Source organism: Dunckerocampus dactyliophorus, chromosome 13 (genome assembly GCF_027744805.1).
Source record: "Dunckerocampus dactyliophorus isolate RoL2022-P2 chromosome 13, RoL_Ddac_1.1, whole genome shotgun sequence".
Lineage (NCBI taxonomy): Eukaryota > Metazoa > Chordata > Actinopteri > Syngnathiformes > Syngnathidae > Dunckerocampus > Dunckerocampus dactyliophorus.
This window is the reverse complement of record NC_072831.1, coordinates 19,261,698-19,280,198: the sequence shown is the minus strand read 5'-3', so window position 1 is coordinate 19,280,198 and position 18,501 is coordinate 19,261,698. Positions and strand designations below refer to the sequence as shown.

The window sequence follows — 18,501 nt, the reverse complement described above, 5'->3', positions numbered from 1 at the left end:
TAGAAAGAAGAGAGGTTCCTTGCTAAACACAGTAACCATAGTAACATTAATATCTACTCATTTCTCTTTGGCTACTTTGTTCATTTGTACAACACTGAGCAGCAACAACACATTATTTATGAAATGTGTTTATAGATGCAACCATTTAAGGAACATTTGAATAATTGTGTTCTTTATAAAGCTTATGATGGACATCTTTTGTGTTGACATGATTGAAAAGGAGTATATTCTTTGAAATGGGTTCGTGACATGGCAGCGGAGATCATCCTTGCACACCCACTTGATGCATGATGTAGAGGACAGTGGAGACATGCACCGGTCCACATCATGTCCCACTGACAGGCACAAGACATCTTTGTTGATGGAACACATATGCAGTCATACTCATAGACAATGGATGGATGTTAAACACAGAAAACGTCATTTTGTTTGCCAAATTATCATCTGAGCTTGTACATACTCTATTTCTTAATTGTTCGTTTACTGAATGTGCTTGTGATCCCGTGCATTTCCTCCAAAACTGCTGTAAGAAGCAAGAGAAATGTAAACACAAGATCACATTAACAAAAGTACAAACATTCATAAAAGTTAACACACAGGATTTCCCAATAAAACGTGTACGTGACGTACACAAACACAAAATTACATCGTCTTGTTCCATTTATGTAAGTAATATAAAGTGCAAAATGCGGGCTAGTAGGCTGCAGGCCCCGCATTTAAACACAGCCTGTGTCGAGTCGCGAGACAAAACCGGAAGTGGAAGTAGCACTTTCAACGTAAACTGTTAAAAAAATAAGCGTCCGCATACACGCGAAGAATTCTTAACACATTACTTAAAACTACAACCACAGCAGACAACACCACACATACTGTATATTACGGTGTCAACTAAAACTGAGCATTATAATATTTTGTCAGGGCAGAAGTATTTCGTTGAAACTTCACCGGAGACGGACAAACCCAGTCAGCCCCTCCAAGCAGCTAATATCGCCCAATTGAGAGTTGTAGCAACGGCAGGAAAGCGCCTGTTAAGTTTGGTTTGTCACACACACAGGTACAAGAACAAATCATTTAAAAACACCAAGAATGAAAATGTTATTGTAGATGTGTTTTCAAAGTGTCGTGCAACGTTGTTGAGGGCTTTTGAGCATATAGAACACTAAGCATATAGAACACTAAGTGTTGCAGTTCTCCTTATATCCACTAGATGGAAGCAAAGACGCTTCCCAAAAGAAACAACCCATCGAATGAGTAAGATAGAAAAAGTCAGTTGGCTATTGAAGGCAACATGACAGTGCTCTGATTGTTCCAGTTTTGACTTTATTTTCCCACATGAAGATAATATTTCGGCTATATCTGATCCAAAGTTCTCCAGGTAGCTTGGATCAAAAGTCTTACTGATGATTGTTTTCTCTCAGTTATACACAAGTTGTACAGTATACATTTAAACTTCTCTTACTACTCGTCCATAATCACCTTGCAGAGATTACACACAGTAGCCTGCAAACATGAAGTGTACTTTTCTGAATTGCATCTATGTATTAGCATGTGTAAGCATGAGTGCACGCCGGATCGACAGGCGGATTGGTGCGGCGTCTGCAGTGATGCCGACCCTGCATCGGTCCGTTGTGGTGAAGGGGGAGCTGAGCCAAAAGGCAAAGCTCTCAGTTTACCTGTCGACCTACATTCCTAACCTCACGTATGTTCATGAACTTTGGGGAGTGACCAAAAGGACAAGATCGCAGGTACAAGCGGCCGGAATGAATTTTCTCCACTGCATTGAGAGGAACCAGAGGAGGTGGCTTGGGCATCTGGTCAGGATGGTGTTCAGGGCACGTCCAACCGGTAGGAGGCCTCGGCGAAGGCCCAGGGCACGCTGGAAAGACTATTTCTCTCAACTGGCCTTGGAACGCCTCGGGAGGAGCTGGACGCAGTAGCCTGGGAGCGGGAAGTTAGGGCTTCCCTGCTTAGGCTGCTGCCCCCATGACCCGACCTTGGATAAGTGGGAGAAGATGGATGGATGGATGGATGGATGGATGGATGGAAGGATGGAAGGATGGAAGGATGACTGCTATAAATCGGTGGTTCTCAAATGGGGGTACTAGTACCGTATTTGAAGGTACTCTAGGGGTTGTAATATGTACAGTATACCGTGGGGAGAAGTATAGTAAATGTACCCACTTACAAACATATGAACAGTGCATAACTTTTATGGAAGGTTTGTTATAACTGAGAGACAGTGGCGGACTCAGCAATTTTGGGGCCCAAGCAGAACACAGTCAGTCAGTCTTCATATGTTCTTTTAACACAAGAAAATCAGGAAAGGCAGCCTCAAAGGCTGCTATCAATGTACAGCCTTGCACTAAATGAACATTGCGTGAACAGAATGAGAAAATAACGTTTCGGATATAAAACCAGTGTCAAAAAGTCAGGTATTTCTTTTTGAGCAAAAGCAACTCAAACATCATCACAACAGTGTGTGTGTGTGTGTTTCACAGAGAAAGAGACTGTGTGTATGTATTGAGGGTGAAGATGAACAACTACAATGTAACAAAAGCATTTACTAAACAATATATGCCAACAGCCACAACTATACACAGGAGGAAGGCATGGAAATGGGGAGAAATCAATTGTTTGCAAAGATGACTTATGTTTATGTGTGTGAGATAGACAGAAATAGGGAGAGTTTGTGTTCAAAGAGAGAGGGGGTGTCCATGTGTGTCAGAGAGGGATTATTTAGACATGAATACTGTGAAGCAACTAAAGTGTAGAGTCCTTCATCACACTTCGGTCTCACACTTTGCAAACTATTGCTTTCTCCCCATTTCCATGCCTACCATGGGAGAGAAGTCAAATTGAGATTTTTCATATTTGTACAGATACATAACGTGGATGCTCATTATCTTGTTGAAGTACATCCACATTGTTGTCCGTGTTTTTCATTGTATATATGTCAAAGAAAGAACGTCCTACTTGTTGCTGTAACTTCTCACATGAGGTGCCGCAGCACCAAATTCAGCATCCGGTAGCGGACTGGAACTCAACTCACAGTAGTTAGCGCCGGCTGGTTGACATTTTTATCTGCCGACACCGTAAAGAATCTGGAGACCTTTGACGGCGAGGTAAGATATTTGTTGGCGTCCTCAGGCCGTTTCCTCTTCTCAAACCCGCTCTGGTAAATTAGCTTCATTTTAAGTAGTAAGTAAGTAAGCTTCACACTTAGCTTCTCACAAAGGCCCATTACCGCCGTCATCATGGATCAGTCCATTATAGCGTGGGGGAGAGGGGGGTAGATTAGCTTTCAGATGGCTTTCTTTTTTGTTCTGTTATTTGTTTAGTATGCTAACATAATTATACATGAATATATATGGTTGCTGCTGGCAGTGGTGGCCCTGGCCCGTGCTGGTTGGGGTGGGGGCAGCTGGTCGGGGGCCCCCTATTTGTTCGGGGCCAAAGGCAATTGCCTACTTTGCCTTAATGGTAGATCCGCCCCTGCTCAGAGACACAGCGTTTTTTAAAAATCCAGAAAAAACAATATTAATTAAAAATAAAAAATTGCAAATTAATTCATAAACCTTTTTCATGTATCTTTTTTTACAAAAAAATGGGCACTTTAAGTTGATAATCATGTTTGTTTTCATGTAATTTAGTTGATTGTTCCTTTGTTTACAATTTATTTTATTTCCGAATGTGTCAAACAAGAAAAGTACAAACGAGCACGACTACTTCCTGGAAAAATGGGTTGAGAACCACTGCTATAGAGACCTGGATGGTAAATGAGAATTATGTAGACCCTGTACAGAACAAGAACGCAAATAAAGACAAATCCAAGGTGAAAATCATTTTTTATTACGATTTATTTAAATTAACAAACACTGCTATATACATATTGCTGTTTTTAATTAATTTTGAATCATTTTAACAGTTAAAGCATTTGGAAAATAGGTAATAGTAGTTGAAAACAGGCAATAGACAGTAGATGACATATACAGTAGAAGATCTACGTCAGTGGCTTTCCTATGTGTCGAGGGGCTGCCGTAAATGTCAACAAACAGACACATCAGACGTTTTTTTTTTGGTTGTTTCTTTTTTTCATAAAGAAGCTGAGATTTTTTTTTCTTGCGTTTGCATGAGACCAAATATTGCCGAAGGAAAAAAAACAAGTTTGCCCACATAGCAGCAGAGTGTATTTAAAAAAATAAAAAACAAAAATATTTCCCTGCATCCAGCGCATCATTTAATTGGACTCATTCGGAATGTTGCTTTGACTTTCTCAGTGCAGAGTCTTTGAAAGACTTGTCCCTTTTACTTAAAAAATGACAAAGTATGTAATCCCGTCATGATGCTCATGTTTCATTCCAGGCCAGCTGTCTTATTATTATTATTATTACTCCTTCTGTACTGTGAAACACTATTTTAGTTATTCTCCTGGTTTAAGCCAATCGGGCCTCCACTGGTGACAGTACAAAGTACATTGATGGGCTTTTGTTTTCCTTTTTGCTAAAAATGACAGCTTTACAAGCACGGTATAAACAGGGTTGACATCATTGGCAGCTGGTGACAGTCTGGCTGGACCACAGTGGCTTTTTTTTCTCATATTAGGGTAAAATCCTTCCTTTTTCCCAAAGACAAAAGACCGACAAAGTAAAGGATTCCATGTGTCATACAAACCTTTTTGGTGTTGTTAAACCTGACCTGCCCTGAGTGGCAGTGTTGACAAAGGTAAGACCTTTTATGGAGGCAATGTAAGCAAAGAGGGAGAAGAGGAGACACCAGTGAAAGAACTATTACATCGTTTTTGAAACGTCAGAATGAAAACAAACATTTGTTGATGTCGCACAATGAACCCGTATTCATGGTAAGACTGTCACACAGCTTGCGTTCTTCATGATGGAGGTTCTACTTGAGCGATACCCCTGACATCAATGTAAATCACACACACTTTGTCTTAAACAGGAGGAAAAATACTAACGTAGTCGGAATAGAAGGTGGATTTGACTCCATGATGCTTTTCTACAGGCAGATGAGGGAGAAGGCCGTGTCTCAAAAAACACACACAGGCCGTAAAAGATAAGTTCGAGAGTTGGATGAAGGTCCACGTGTGGGGTGTGAACTCAGTGTCTCTCGTCCAGTCAAATGCTGCGACTTGTTTTAGCAATGTGTTGATTCGTCTTGGCAGAGTGCAAGTGGCCTCATGGCTTTGAATTCATTCTTCAAAAAAATATAGATATATGATAAAGAACTGGTTTTGTATCGTCATCTGAGTTCACAATGGCCAGGTTTGAAGGGTCTTGAGTAAACAAGTTGACAGTAAGAGCTGACAAGTTTTTAAGGATTGCTGCACACACTGAAAAGCAGGACAAGAAGAAACACGCAGCGTAGCCCTTGTGGGGGTCTCCCTGCTCAAAAAGGGGGAATGGCTCACATGGTCAGCTTGGTCTGGACTCTCCAAATGTGCTTTGGGCTCTGATCCCCGTGCTCGCCTTCAGCCACAGTGTTTTCCTTTGCGACGCTTCACAGGGCCAGGAGCGTAGGCGAGTTGAGGGAGTCTGACGACTGGTCGCCGCTGCTGCTGCTGCGCCGGTGGGCCTTGGAGCACGACTCGGAGGAGGGCGAGGGGCTCTCGGGCTCCAGCATGCTCGGGTAGGTGAAGATGAGGTTTGTGGGGTTGGGCATTGCGGCCGGTGTGGATGCCGCCACCACCGGCGTGTTGAGGCTGTCCCCGTCTGCACAGTACATCCCGCCGCTGATGCAACCCCCACCCAGGCAGATGGGCTTGATGACAGAATGCTGGGGCTTGCCGACCTGTGCCTCCATGTCCTCCGGTTCCTGCTTCACCACCACATGGTTCATGTGGGCCCGGGTGGCCATGTTGGGGCGCATGGTCAAGGGCAGGGGGGCGCACTGCTGCTGGTGCTGCTGGTGTGCTGGAGGTTGATGGCGATCCTCAGTTGGCAGCTTGCACACGGGGTTATGGGCCACCAGCATGAACTCCAGCTTGTCCTTCTCCTTCTGGAGGCTTTCAATCTCTTTCTGCAAGTCGGCTTTCTCCTCCTCCAGTTTCTCAGTCTCCTAAGCACACAAAAATTAGGAAAAAAAACGGAGTGTGAGATTTTTTTTTTTTTTTTTAAACACAGCCAAGCATAGAAGTGTGAATGCTATTGTTTTGATCGCCCTTTGTTTGTTTAACAATTTCCACAAAACCTTAAGTGCCGTGCAGGAGTGCATCAAATCTGAATAAAAAGGTGGATACAACAATTTATTATCTGTGTCCATCTGGATTGAGGTTAAGTGGGCACAATTAAAACATAATAATAATAATAATAATAATAATAATACAAAATTTAAGAATTATATAAATAAAATAAGTATCAAAATAAGAAGATAAAAATTCATCATGCAACAGTTTCAAGCTGACAAGACACCTCGAAAATGCTTCACAACGCATTTTAATGCACGTTCACACATTTTTTTTATTTATTTAAAATTGCATTTTCTTTTTTTTACATATTGAAGTATTTCATACATTTCATTTACAGTAATTTCATACAAAATATAAATATATTTTTAAAAACAAATACGCATCAGTATAAGAAGATATAAAAGAATATCATGCAACATTTACAAGCTAATAAAGCACACTTTATCATTTTTTTCCCCAATCAGGTGTCACAACATCCTTATGCACATTCACACGATAGACTCAGCCAAACAATCCTAATTTGGATCAGCAGCAAATTGTACACCTTCATACACACACCCATCTCACGAAAATGGCTACACTTTGTCGTTACGATTCAAACATGAATACATAAGAAATACAAGAAAACGTATTCGCCAGCATTGTTGCCCTGACGTAGTTTCGTATTATTGCCAAAAGAGGGCACTGTTGCTCAAACATAGCAACGCTGGCACGGTGATTACCACTTCCATTAGATGCTTTTAGTCATCTGTGCTCAATTCCTATAATCTTACAGCATATTGATTACCTAACAAGTGTGTGTCATAGATGTGTGTGTGAAAGAGAGCATAATGCACACAATTCTATCATGAATATGTCACCGTTGCGAGACAGACAGGCAGATAAGCTGACGTGCTGTCTGAGAACTTTGACTCATGGGCAAAGGTATGAGGAAGTTGTTTCTAAGGAGGTGTGCAATAGGAGGAGACACTGTGTTGCTACGACATGGCATGCCCTTATTTGGAATTCCAAAAACGACCATGTCTTTTCCTGGTGGAATCGAAAGGCCGTTGTGCCGTTTTGTGTTATGTGCGGTATTCCGGGTTTGGAGACGAGCAATTTGCTGCGTTCATGCAGACAGCTGCCAGCAGCATAGTCCATTCCTGGGAGGTTTGGAGGTCTTGACATGCTTGAGCTCACTGAAAATTGGGCTCATTTGTTGATTTGACTGCTAAGACAACCATGTGTCTGTGCGCAGAGCCGCCAAACCTCTCATCACCTGCCGTGTGCTGGGGACAAACCTGTATTGCCAGGTTGTATCTTTAGGTGTGGAGTACACTCACTCACCATGCTTGTATCATCATCTTGTCTGCAACAAGCCATGTAATGAAATCTCTCATCTGCACGCACCCGGTTGTCCTCGCCCAACCCAAACTAGGTGGAGCTCAATGTTGAGCTGTGGTCCTTTCCTGAGATCTTTAGGTTCTACTCACCCCTTGCAACATCTCAGTCAGCTCTCGTCTGCGGTTGCGGCACTTGGCGGCGGCTAACTTGTTCCTCTCACGCCTCACCCTCCTTTTCTCTTCTTCCTCTGGGGTAAGCTGAGGGTAAACAGGAAAGAATGTGCTATAGGTGAAGTAAACAGACGCTGAATATGAAGCTGTAGTGCAAATAAGACTGCTGTAGTGGTTGTCTGCAATTTATTGTACTTGTTTTTATGACGAGGTGAAATAACACTTTCACTGCTGTACGGGTGCACCTCAATCATTTAGGAAAATACTAAATGTTTGATTTTGGGAGTTCAATTCACATGAAAGGACAATTAAAAGCTCAGGAAGTTTTTACAGTTCATTTGCTGACTGGAGTGCGAACCAGGAGTTTACAATATTCAACTTTTTGACATTTTTTCACGTTTCTTTAATAAGACGTACGCTATAAAAATTCAGCAATAAATTCTTTACATTTTTCACTGTGTGTAGTGAATGATTGGGAGGCGTCTGTATATTGCACACAGACTGACTAGTCCAATAATGTCATATTCATATCATAAAAATATGATATGATTTTTTTTTTGCTGCACATCCCTCACCTGCTCATCCCTCTTGCGTCGGCCCCTGGCGTCCCCGATGGAGCGGATGACCCCGGGACGGGCCAGAGGGTTGTGTCCCAGCAGTCCCTGCCCGTTGGTCAGGTGGTGGCTGTACGGGTGGGAGCGTGAGTATGGGTTGGACATGGACGTGATGACAGTCGGCTGCACCATCCACTGCAGGTCTTGGCTTGTTGTGATTGCATTGATGGTGGGGATGAAGGCACTGTTGGAGCCGGGCATGTCGACCCTGTACTTCTGGAAAACAATAAAGAAGACAAGAGTGAGCGAAAGAAGAAAATACAAAGTAGGGTTGCATCGGCACATTTTTCACAATTACTGCTCACTGACGTTATTCAGTCCGCATTGAGTGGGAGAGTGACACATGCTGTGAATCATGTGGGAAAGCCCAATCTGTCCTGTTATCAGCCTTCTTTACCGCAGAAACTATGAGATACAGTACGTGCTGGTGGTAGGCAGAACTTTTTTGGTCTTAGGAGAGGCTGCACACTTAATCATGCATTGATGTGTTCTTTACGCACGTCCTCCTATTCCAGTCATTCCCAACCTTCCGTCGGATATCCCGGCAGTCCTGTGCTTTTTTTTTTTTCTTTTTTTTTTTGCTGGTTATCTGGTGAGTCATTGTGTGCGGGATTAGTTCAGTACGTGTGAAATCACTTCCAGTAAACCGGGAAGCAACAACAAGCCACACACTTTGGGAGGTGTAGAGGAACTATAACACAACTCCCCATAACGCAAGGCTTGCTGAAACTACATTGGAACCCGTGTCCCAGCACTGCGAACACTAAATATGTGCTATTATTAGTCGGGGCTCGAAGAAGACGCACACAAATTATTATTTTGAAAACAAAAGGTGGTGCGTCGATTCACCGAATGCACTCTATAGGGCTTCAATCGGCGTTACCTGTTGCTGTGGCGCTTTCAAAAACATATATAGAGGAAAAGATGTGCAAGGCAGCTCCAGTTGGGGCGCTATATACGCAAATATTATAATTTTGTAGCAAAACAGACATTTTGGAGTAGAACGAGCGAATGTGTGATTATATTGCGCATAGACCGACAAGCCAATGCGTAAATGTGTATCATGCACGGGTTTAAATACCAACAATATCTCCAGAATGGAGTCTCTGGTGCACACTACGTTCTACACACACACACACACACACGTAGCTGTTACCTGGTATGTTGAGGTAGATATGGGGCTGCCGATGGTGCTGCTGCCGCTGGTGAAAGACTCAGGCTGTGCCGGAGAGGTGCTGCTGCCGCGGGACGAGGTGTCGTAATTCCCGGAGTAGTCCTGGTACATGATCCAGGAAAGAAGAAGATATCAAGAGACTGTGCGTGGAGCTTAGGTCGGGAAATCCTCGCTGCTTGTATAAAAAGGCACCGACAGGATGATTAAAAATAACTAAAATAAAATCCTCGATTTCGCTTGTTGCTGCTCCAGAAAAGAGTAAAAAAAACTGCAGTGACGGTCGTGTCGATGTTAAAGAATTAAATGTTTATTCAAGAACTGCAAGGTACGCAAACTTGCCACTAAAGTTGAAATCCACGCTGGTTGACGCACTTTAAAGCCTTTTTTTTTTTACCTTCCCAGTATTTTCCACTTTCTTGCCTAATACGTGCGAGCTGTGGCGTTCACGGAACACTTGGGTGTTTTTCTTTCTCTTGAAAGCACACTTCTTCCTGGAGATGACTCACTTCAATGGCACTATCTACAAGTGCGACTGCTTTTCAACGCCGACGAAATCGCTGACGTCACGCATGGGCGTTGCCATTTCAGCCAAAAGGGAGGGGGGAGGCGTCCTGTGGGTAAAGTGGTGAAATGATAGAAAACGGCGCTTATTGCTTCTCCCAGCGGATATAAGTGCGCGGAGAACAGCGTGGATACAGCAACGCAAATAGAACATTTCTGGTTCGGTTCCGGACGTCATAGCTGCCGTCGTGTCCACGCTTGTTTGTCTCACTTGCTTTGGTCCATTGACGCATGTTTCCTAAAATGGGCAGTTGCGTCAGAAAGCGCGCGTGTGGGTTTCCTTGGTAAAAAGGAAGCGCACACTGGAGGGATTCCCTCCCCGTTGCGCACCGCCGCTCTCCGGACTCACAGTACGCCACGGGCCGGGTCCGCAAATTCCACGGAACGTTTCGCTCCACCATGGCAGCGTTTCCCAACCTTTACCGAGACGAGGCACATATTTGACATGAGAAAAAATCTTTGCAAATGTTGTATCAATGGCAACAGGTGGATACTCAGATTTGTATTAGGGATGCATCCAAACATCGATCTTATCGATACAAAGGGTAGTATTGAGCCACCCTAAACGTGTCTAACTCCCACTATAAATATAAAGATATTTTTTTGTGTAAGAAATGAGTTCAGGTATGCACTCATCACCAAACCAGCGATAATAAAAGTCAAAAGCTTCAAAATAAACAACACAAGTTGTTGTTATTTGATTAAAATGACTGCAGAGGACCCTAATAAACGTTTAGCACTTGTGCTACATGCTAACACTATGAGAATGGCTTAGTGTTGCTGGATTTGCCTCGCATCCGACGTTATTATCCTCGGGGGAGTAAAAGTAAAAAGTAGTAGTCGTCGGGGGCTCTCACAAAGTCTGCCATGATTAGTGGTAGCAAACGTGCTGCTCTCTATGCTATTGTTGACGGAAGCAGCGTTCATCGCTATGGGCTCTGTGAAATCAATGCACCCCAAAAGAAAAAATACTGTAAGTAAATACTGTAAGTATTACATGAATGTCCCTGTTACTACATGGTCATAGCATGGAGTCTATATAAAACGATAACATTTTGGAGGGTTTTTAATAGAGGGCTTTAGAGGAGGAATAGGTAAATCCCTGGTACGTGTATTATTAGTTGCCTCGTGCTAGCAGGTTTTTTTTAATACTTAGAATGCACAGAAAAGAGAAAGACGTGTTCATGTCTCACATAAGAATTGTTGATGATGGGCAAAAATACCCCAAAAAGTGCCGTTTTCCTTTAAGCAAAGGTAAAGCGAAGAATGATTTTTAGTTAGAAGACGACGACTTCATTAGCATTGAATTTTTCACATATTAAATTGTAAGTTGATGTCCGCAATTGTTAATATAATGTTTAGTTATGTTTACTAGGGGAAGCAAATGCAACATTTTAGTTGGCTGTGATATATATATATAATAATAATAATATATAACATATGATAATAATACATTCAGAATAAATTCATTGAAAAAGCCTACTGTATGTCGGGACCGTGAACATTTTCCAGCGCTTTGCGATACTAGCGTGATTGGAGTGATATCTTGCTTATGTTCACAAATATCTGTATTTTTTATTTGTGTTGTTCACATTGTTGATGTTGTTATATTGTTTATGAACTCAGGCTGCATGGTGGCCTCGTGGTTAGCATGTCGGCCACACAGTCGGTTCATGGCTCTGTTTCGGCATCTCTGTGTGGAGTTCCCAGGCGTGTGTGGGTTTTCTGCGGGTGCTCCGGCTTCCTCCCACATTCCAAAAATATACGTACATGCTAGGTTAATTTAAATGATTGTTTGTCTATTGTTTGCCTGGGATAGGCTCCAGCATACTCGTGAACCTAGTGAGGACAAGCGGTACAGAAGACTCAGGGAATGTGTTCTTGGACACAGGGGGGGCTTGGGGGATTTGAATAAGAGCCAACAGTAGTTTTTGCTTTAGTTTACTTATTTTACAATATTGACTTTTTTTCAAATAATTATATGTAATGAGAGTGAAGAAGGGAATAATTATTTCCAATGTTCTTAATATTTGTACATTGTTTTATATTGATGTATTTCTGTATTATTAAATTGTTAATAAATATGCGTTGATAGAAATGTTTTTTTGTCTAAAATCTTTGTCTTTTATTCTGATTCTCATCATTATCAACAAATTAAAGGCAATATCACAAAAATATTTAAGGATCTTGAAAAATTTCAAGTAAAAAGTAATAGTGCAATCTAGTGGAAGAGCATTTTATTGTTCCGCCTGTCACTGTACACCACTAGCATAGGTAGATGAACAAAGATAATAATCATTTTCTCTCACGGCATACTAATGTGCCACAGCACAGTGGTTGGGAATCACTGCACTACGGTGTTTCTTCAAAAATAAAATAATAAAAAAACATTTATTTAATATTTATTTAACGACGCATTAGAATTGTCATCTATGCGTTGCTATTAGCAGCTTCTGTTCACGGGAATTAAGATAACTTGCCCCCCAATGTTTCATGCACAATGACTTATTGTGTGTGCATTTTATAGTCCATTTAGGACAAAGCATGTGGTCGGCCCTTGCAAGTGCAGGAATCACACTATGAAAAGAGGCTTGATTGTAATTCGGACGCATGCAACACAAACAAGGGCACAGAGCCCAGAAAATGACACGTTACGCTACATGAAATGGCGTATTAGGCATAATCCAATCTGCTATGGTTCCTATTTTAATCTGTATCAACATTCCGGTTCTGCTTAGCTCCCTTAAAGCTGTTTGCCGCGCATGTCTTTGCCAGAAAGAGTTGTCAAAAAAGTTTCCGCAGCAAGGGAAAATAATCATCATAAGGGGAGGGGGTACTTCTGGAAAGACCTACACACACAAAAAAAAAATCCAAATAAGTCAACCTTTCCAAAGATGTCATTTTTGTCATGCTGTGCCCAGAGCGTTAATTTTAGAGCACATGTTCAATCCATTTTTCACTAAATGATATTCATTAATGATTAACATTCATCAGCTGCCAGTGGTACAGATTTTGCGTTGCTATAGCGACACAGTTTCTGCTTATAATGCGTTGGAGAAATCTAATCTGCTATGCAATTAATGTTCTAATATAATTTAAGATGCACCCATTGGCAATCATTTGGGTAAAGCAAGGTATGGCAGTGTGACAGCTCCTATACGGTTCCTGTTTTCATCTTTGAAGCACATGAGGGGGAACATTTTGGAAAGCAGATGAATGCAGATTTAACCACTACCCAACATCGGGAGTTATGGAGTATTTTGTTAAAAATAAACTTACAATAGTGCCCAGCTGTGATCCAATATCATTTTAAAAGCCCTTGTAATAAGTAGGATAGGACCCCTTTATTGGAATTGTGAAGTAGTGTTCTTAAATATTATTATTTCAAATGATATTTTAGTGGATACAAAATTTGGTGCGGCACTAAGGAAAACAGCAAACCAACTATTTTCATTTACTCTTTTTTAAAAAAATAATCTACAATGGCAAAGTTAGAAACGCAGGGACATTTTTTTTGTAATTTATCACAATTGATATTACATAATAAATAGTATTTGAGCAAAGTAGATCAGCAACAGCTCTCAAACTGTCTTTCCTGGTCAGTGTTGTTGTCGACTAGCATCCTGGAATGCCTTGTGCTGGATCTTAGAGGGTCCTCTGTATTTATTATGAATTGTATATTGGAATAAGGGAGGCACTACATCCCCTGGCCCTAAAAAGTGATGCATTCGGGGATTTTTTTTTTTTAAACAACACAGAGGTGTCAGGTCAGCTGATTGCAAGGTCAGGTCAGGATGTTCATCCACTGTTGTGCGCCAGTGAGGCGTCGGCATCCCCCGATCACACATCATAAGGAATCATCTCCACAGAGAACATCTCATCCCTCCGTGTGCTTTCACTACACAGACGACGTAAGCAAGAGGCTTACCTGGCTTTGACCCACTGCTGCTGGTGACGTAAGCAGCCTGGCTGACCTCATGATGGCTTCAAGGACCCGTCTGGGAACCACCACTCGCCACACTGTCAACACACACAGTACAGTATATTGCATCTCTGTGTGGAGTTTGCATGTTTTCCCTGTGTGTGCGTGGGTTTTCTCCGGGTAATCCGGTTTCCTCCCACATTCCAAAAACATGCATGTTAGCTTAATTGGAGACTCTAAATTGTCCATAGGTATGAATGTGAGTGTGAATGGTTGTTTGTCTTTATGTGCCCTGCCATTGGCTGGCAACCAGTCCAGGGTGTACCCACCTGTTGCCCAAAGTCAGCTGGGATAGGCTCCAGCATACCCCCACGACCCTAATGAGGATAAGCGGCATAGAAAATGAATGGAAGGATAAATAAGCAATATGCAAAATAAATACAAATATTACAATGATAAATATACGTTTTTCTCATTTCTATTTTTCACTCTTCAATAGGCACCTCCCACTATTGCAGCGTGTGGGATTTAAGGGCATTTCCTCTTTGCGGCCATTATCTCTCTGTGAGGTTCCAAAGAACTGTTCAAAATTTACAACACTTACCGTAGTAGTGACTCACAGTCTTGCTTCACAATCAACTGGAAAATACTTCAAATGTCGCTGAATTGACATTTCATATTTTCTCCACCGCCCAAACCCCTTCCCCCACCCCAGCCTGACGTTGTTTCCTTTCATCAATCACAATGTAATACCCTCTCTAACCTGGATAATATCTCCACATGATCAGCGTGGCTAATCTCTCAGCTCAGGTGCTGCCAGCAGGACACACGTAGGCACCAAAGTGCTGACTCGGGGGGGGTGGGTTAAAGAACAATCAGTGTGACTGACAGTGGGATTTGTTGTCGTGCTAGTGGCCCATTAACACTGCCAATATGTTGTTTCATAACTGACTACTCCAGAAAATCCCATGTTATTTGGCTTGCCAGGCCATCTTGTACAAGTTTGCCTTTTTAAATATGATTCTAATGAGCACTTACACTGGGATGCCCGCTGTGGAAAGAACAGCACTTTAAATAGCGGCTGTATGCCAGACTGGCAGACTGCTCCTGTGAATTAAATAACCATCCTTCAGGGACGTGTGACTGGTTGCCGTGGCGACGCATGTAAAGCAATCAAACACAACAACGCAGGGATAAATTTGATCATCCCTGACCTGCGGAGTGCAGGACTGTGCAAAGAAAAGTATGAATTCACTGGCCGCGTGTTCTCCAATAAGATAAGGCCAGTCACATTCAGGTATGCAGGAGGCAAAGCAGCTGCTCGACAACATCTTGCTCCTGTATGGATAACAGCATGTCTAGACTGCATATTAACACAATACATTTATGTCGCATCCGTCGCATTTGCTGGGATTTCATCATCACAATTCATTTCCACATGTCAGATTAAGCTGAGGCAGAACACTTGAAATGAGCTGTGAGAGGACATATGATTGGCATTCTGGGGTGGTAATTAAAGGCAGACTCTGCAGATTTCACACATGAAAGACTGATGATCACTATCGCAACTCCTGTCAGGTTGTAATCTGCTGTAAAAACAATTCATGATAATGCACTCTTAACATGACACACCAGTTGCTTTGGCCTCCAACAGACTTTCACTGACTAAATTTGGAGAAGAGCCAACAGAAGCTGTTGTGAAAATACCAGGTGCTTGATAAGTCTGAAAAGTAATTGAAACAATACTTTGTTAAATCCAGGTGGATTGATAACTCAATTAAAAAATCAATATAAGATTGTAAAGGTAGTAGTTGTCATCATTTCAGGGTTCTCCTGCCTGTTTAAGAGTCCCTGTCCGTCATGGCAACAGTCAACTATGAGGTCCCCAAAGTTCAGAACGTTGTATCATCTCAAACTGACATTTGCATTACAGTAAACCCACGTTTATCGCATTGGTTCCAGACCCGACCGCTATAAATGCATTTCCACAAAGGAGGCTTCCTTATTTATAAATGGAATATTTTCTTAGTTAGAGCACAGGAAACCTGTTTACAACCTTTTAAATACAGTTTTAACAATATTAGAGCCCTGTAACCATAAAATAACACCCCTATAGTCACCTTTACGCTCGTATTACACAATATAGTAGACATAATAAGAGTGAACAAGCTGTTTAGAACGTAACACTCATGCCTGTGTGTGTTACTATAAATGTGTTCCCTTGGGGAGCTGAATGGCGAGCGCGCTTGAAGTGATGCTGGGGGTTCGGAGTCAAGTTTTAGCTTGGCAAGAATTACTGCAATATTTTTATGAGGAATGTTATTAGGGATTGTTGTGCCTGTTGTGAGATCTTTCAAACCTGCAATAAAAGCCTGTTGTTCTGACAATCAAGGCTGGTGTTTGTGTCACCAAACATTACAGTAACATTACTGACACCCAATGACCAGTGTAGAATACTACATCATTCACAGTGACTTTGAATGCACCCTCTGAATGCCATATACTGTATACTGTATGTATTTTAGTTAATTTTGCCATTTTTATGCTTGAAAATGCTTAACTTAGACAGTATATTAAATTTTCTTCAATATGCATATTTTTTGACTAAGAATAGAATGTATTCAACCACGAAACAGCATGATTTATTAATTAATATAATATATATCGGGGCGTGGCGAGGGACGACTGTATACAGTACTTAGTAATTACGGTATGATCCCGTGCTTATTTAGGCTTCCATCCTTACAAACACATGAACAGTCCAGCATTTTTGCCCATAACAAGGTTTTGAGGCTTTTGAGGCAACTAGTGATGTGCGATACCACAGATTTCGGAAATCGGTATTTTTCCGATGCTGAGTAAAGTCTCACATAAGGTTTATGGAATGATGGGCAGTTTTCCTTTAAAAGCCTGACGTATATTGAGGTAGCGGGGTGATTAAAATATAGCCAAGCAACAACTACAACAACAGGACAAACATTTTTATGCTTAATGGGCACCAGACCGATCAGACTTGATTCCATGAATGACCCGTTTGAGTGTTACTGTTTGCAGCCTGGTGCTAAGGTCTTGGCCCCATTGTTTCCTCCAAAGCATATTTCTTCCTTTTATCAAGGAATTATGGAAACTTTGTGAGAACAGTTTGGGGTACGGGCTTTTTTTGTACTCAGTTCACAAAGCAGGGTTCATAATATTTGGATGAGTTGGGTGTGGGCCAACTTCATATTTTCTTCAATTATCATTTCCAGTGTGTGTCACCTAATTCCTTTGTCCACACTGTGCACGTTGTCTAGTTTAGATGATGTGGCTGCAGCATCCATACTAATCTCTCTAGGGGTCACAATATTTACAGGCTGCCAGTTGATTTCAGAACATTTAATCCCAGCCTGCAGCACCTGCCCCATCAAAGGACACAGATATTGGTGTAATTACACGTGCATCAACTTGAATCTTGGCAAGGTAACCTACCTGTATTCACAGGAATCCTACTGCCTCGCATGGTTGCTTCTCTGCAGCCATCATTTCCTGTGTAAGAAAGTACGAGTAAGTCGTTTCATTTTTTAAAAAGGAAGTAAAATTAACACACTGATTTGACAAAATATTTACATTTGATGTAATATTTACACGCAAAGATTACTGTGAGAACTGTGTGCTGGTGCTGCAATAAAAGACGGGCAGGCCTGGAATTGTGAGCCGGGAGGTTCAGAGTAGAAACATCTTATTAAGGGTCATCATGTGGCAACAAAATGTGTCTTTGCTCGTAGGCTGCTGTGTGGGGAAAATAAACCTAATGACCTCATGTGAGTCAACCTCAGCTATAGCTTACAGTATTTCTATGACATGCAGAGTAAACACGCATCTTGTCCCTGCATGGGATCATCACAGAGCAAAGTCCTACATTGTTGGAAGTTGCGGAACAACACTTTTTCATCCAAAGCATTCTGTTTAATTCAATATACTTTTCCAGTCTCTTGAGTAAATTCACAAGCAAAAAGGTATTAATTTGTGACACAATGGAGGGAAATGTGTCACATGCAAGCTTGTACGTCAAGACAAAGGGGAATGGAAGTCAGCTCAGAGAGCGAGAAGGGGAAATGTTGGAAAATGTGGTGAACAAATAAAGTCAGAAGATAGGAAACAACAATTTGGGGCACTTCTGAGCAGTAACCACCTACGGCGTGCACGCAAACAGGACCCTGAGCGTCCATTTCGGTTCTTTTCAGAGGAAGAAAACCTCCGTGGGATGGAAATGATCTGCATGACAAGAACAAGATTTAAGTCATATAGCATCTGCATCATTTGCTTTGGTCTTTCTTAGTTTTGTTTGCCTCATCTTTGGCCCACAAGAAATAGCATTTGCGAATGACGCGTCCTCCTGCAGCCACAGCGCTCACACACAATGGGTAAGTTTATCTCTGACCGTCAACAACGTTGTCTACGTAATTTATGAGCATGTTGTTCTGAAGGGCCTTGCAGTTTGGAATGTTAATGACTTTTGGTTGAGTTTTCCTCCGCTACAATCAGCTGCTCAATGC

General features: G+C 41.9%; 1 protein-coding gene across 1 annotated transcript; it reads right to left on the bottom strand.

The window, feature by feature from the left end:
- Positions 1–3,828: 3,828 nt before the first annotated feature.
- On the bottom strand, positions 3,829–17,516 carry fosl2 (FOS like 2, AP-1 transcription factor subunit). Its single transcript, XM_054795903.1, has 7 exons — positions 17,435–17,516; positions 14,296–14,343; positions 13,973–14,064; positions 9,466–9,585; positions 8,271–8,525; positions 7,675–7,782; positions 3,829–6,072 (listed from the first exon to the last, which is right to left on the bottom strand). Exons 3-7 carry the CDS (start codon positions 14,021–14,023, stop codon positions 5,515–5,517), a joined length of 1,092 nt encoding a protein of 363 aa, XP_054651878.1. The 5' UTR covers positions 14,024–14,064; positions 14,296–14,343; positions 17,435–17,516; the 3' UTR covers positions 3,829–5,514.
- Between the last annotated feature and the right edge of the window lie 985 nt (positions 17,517–18,501).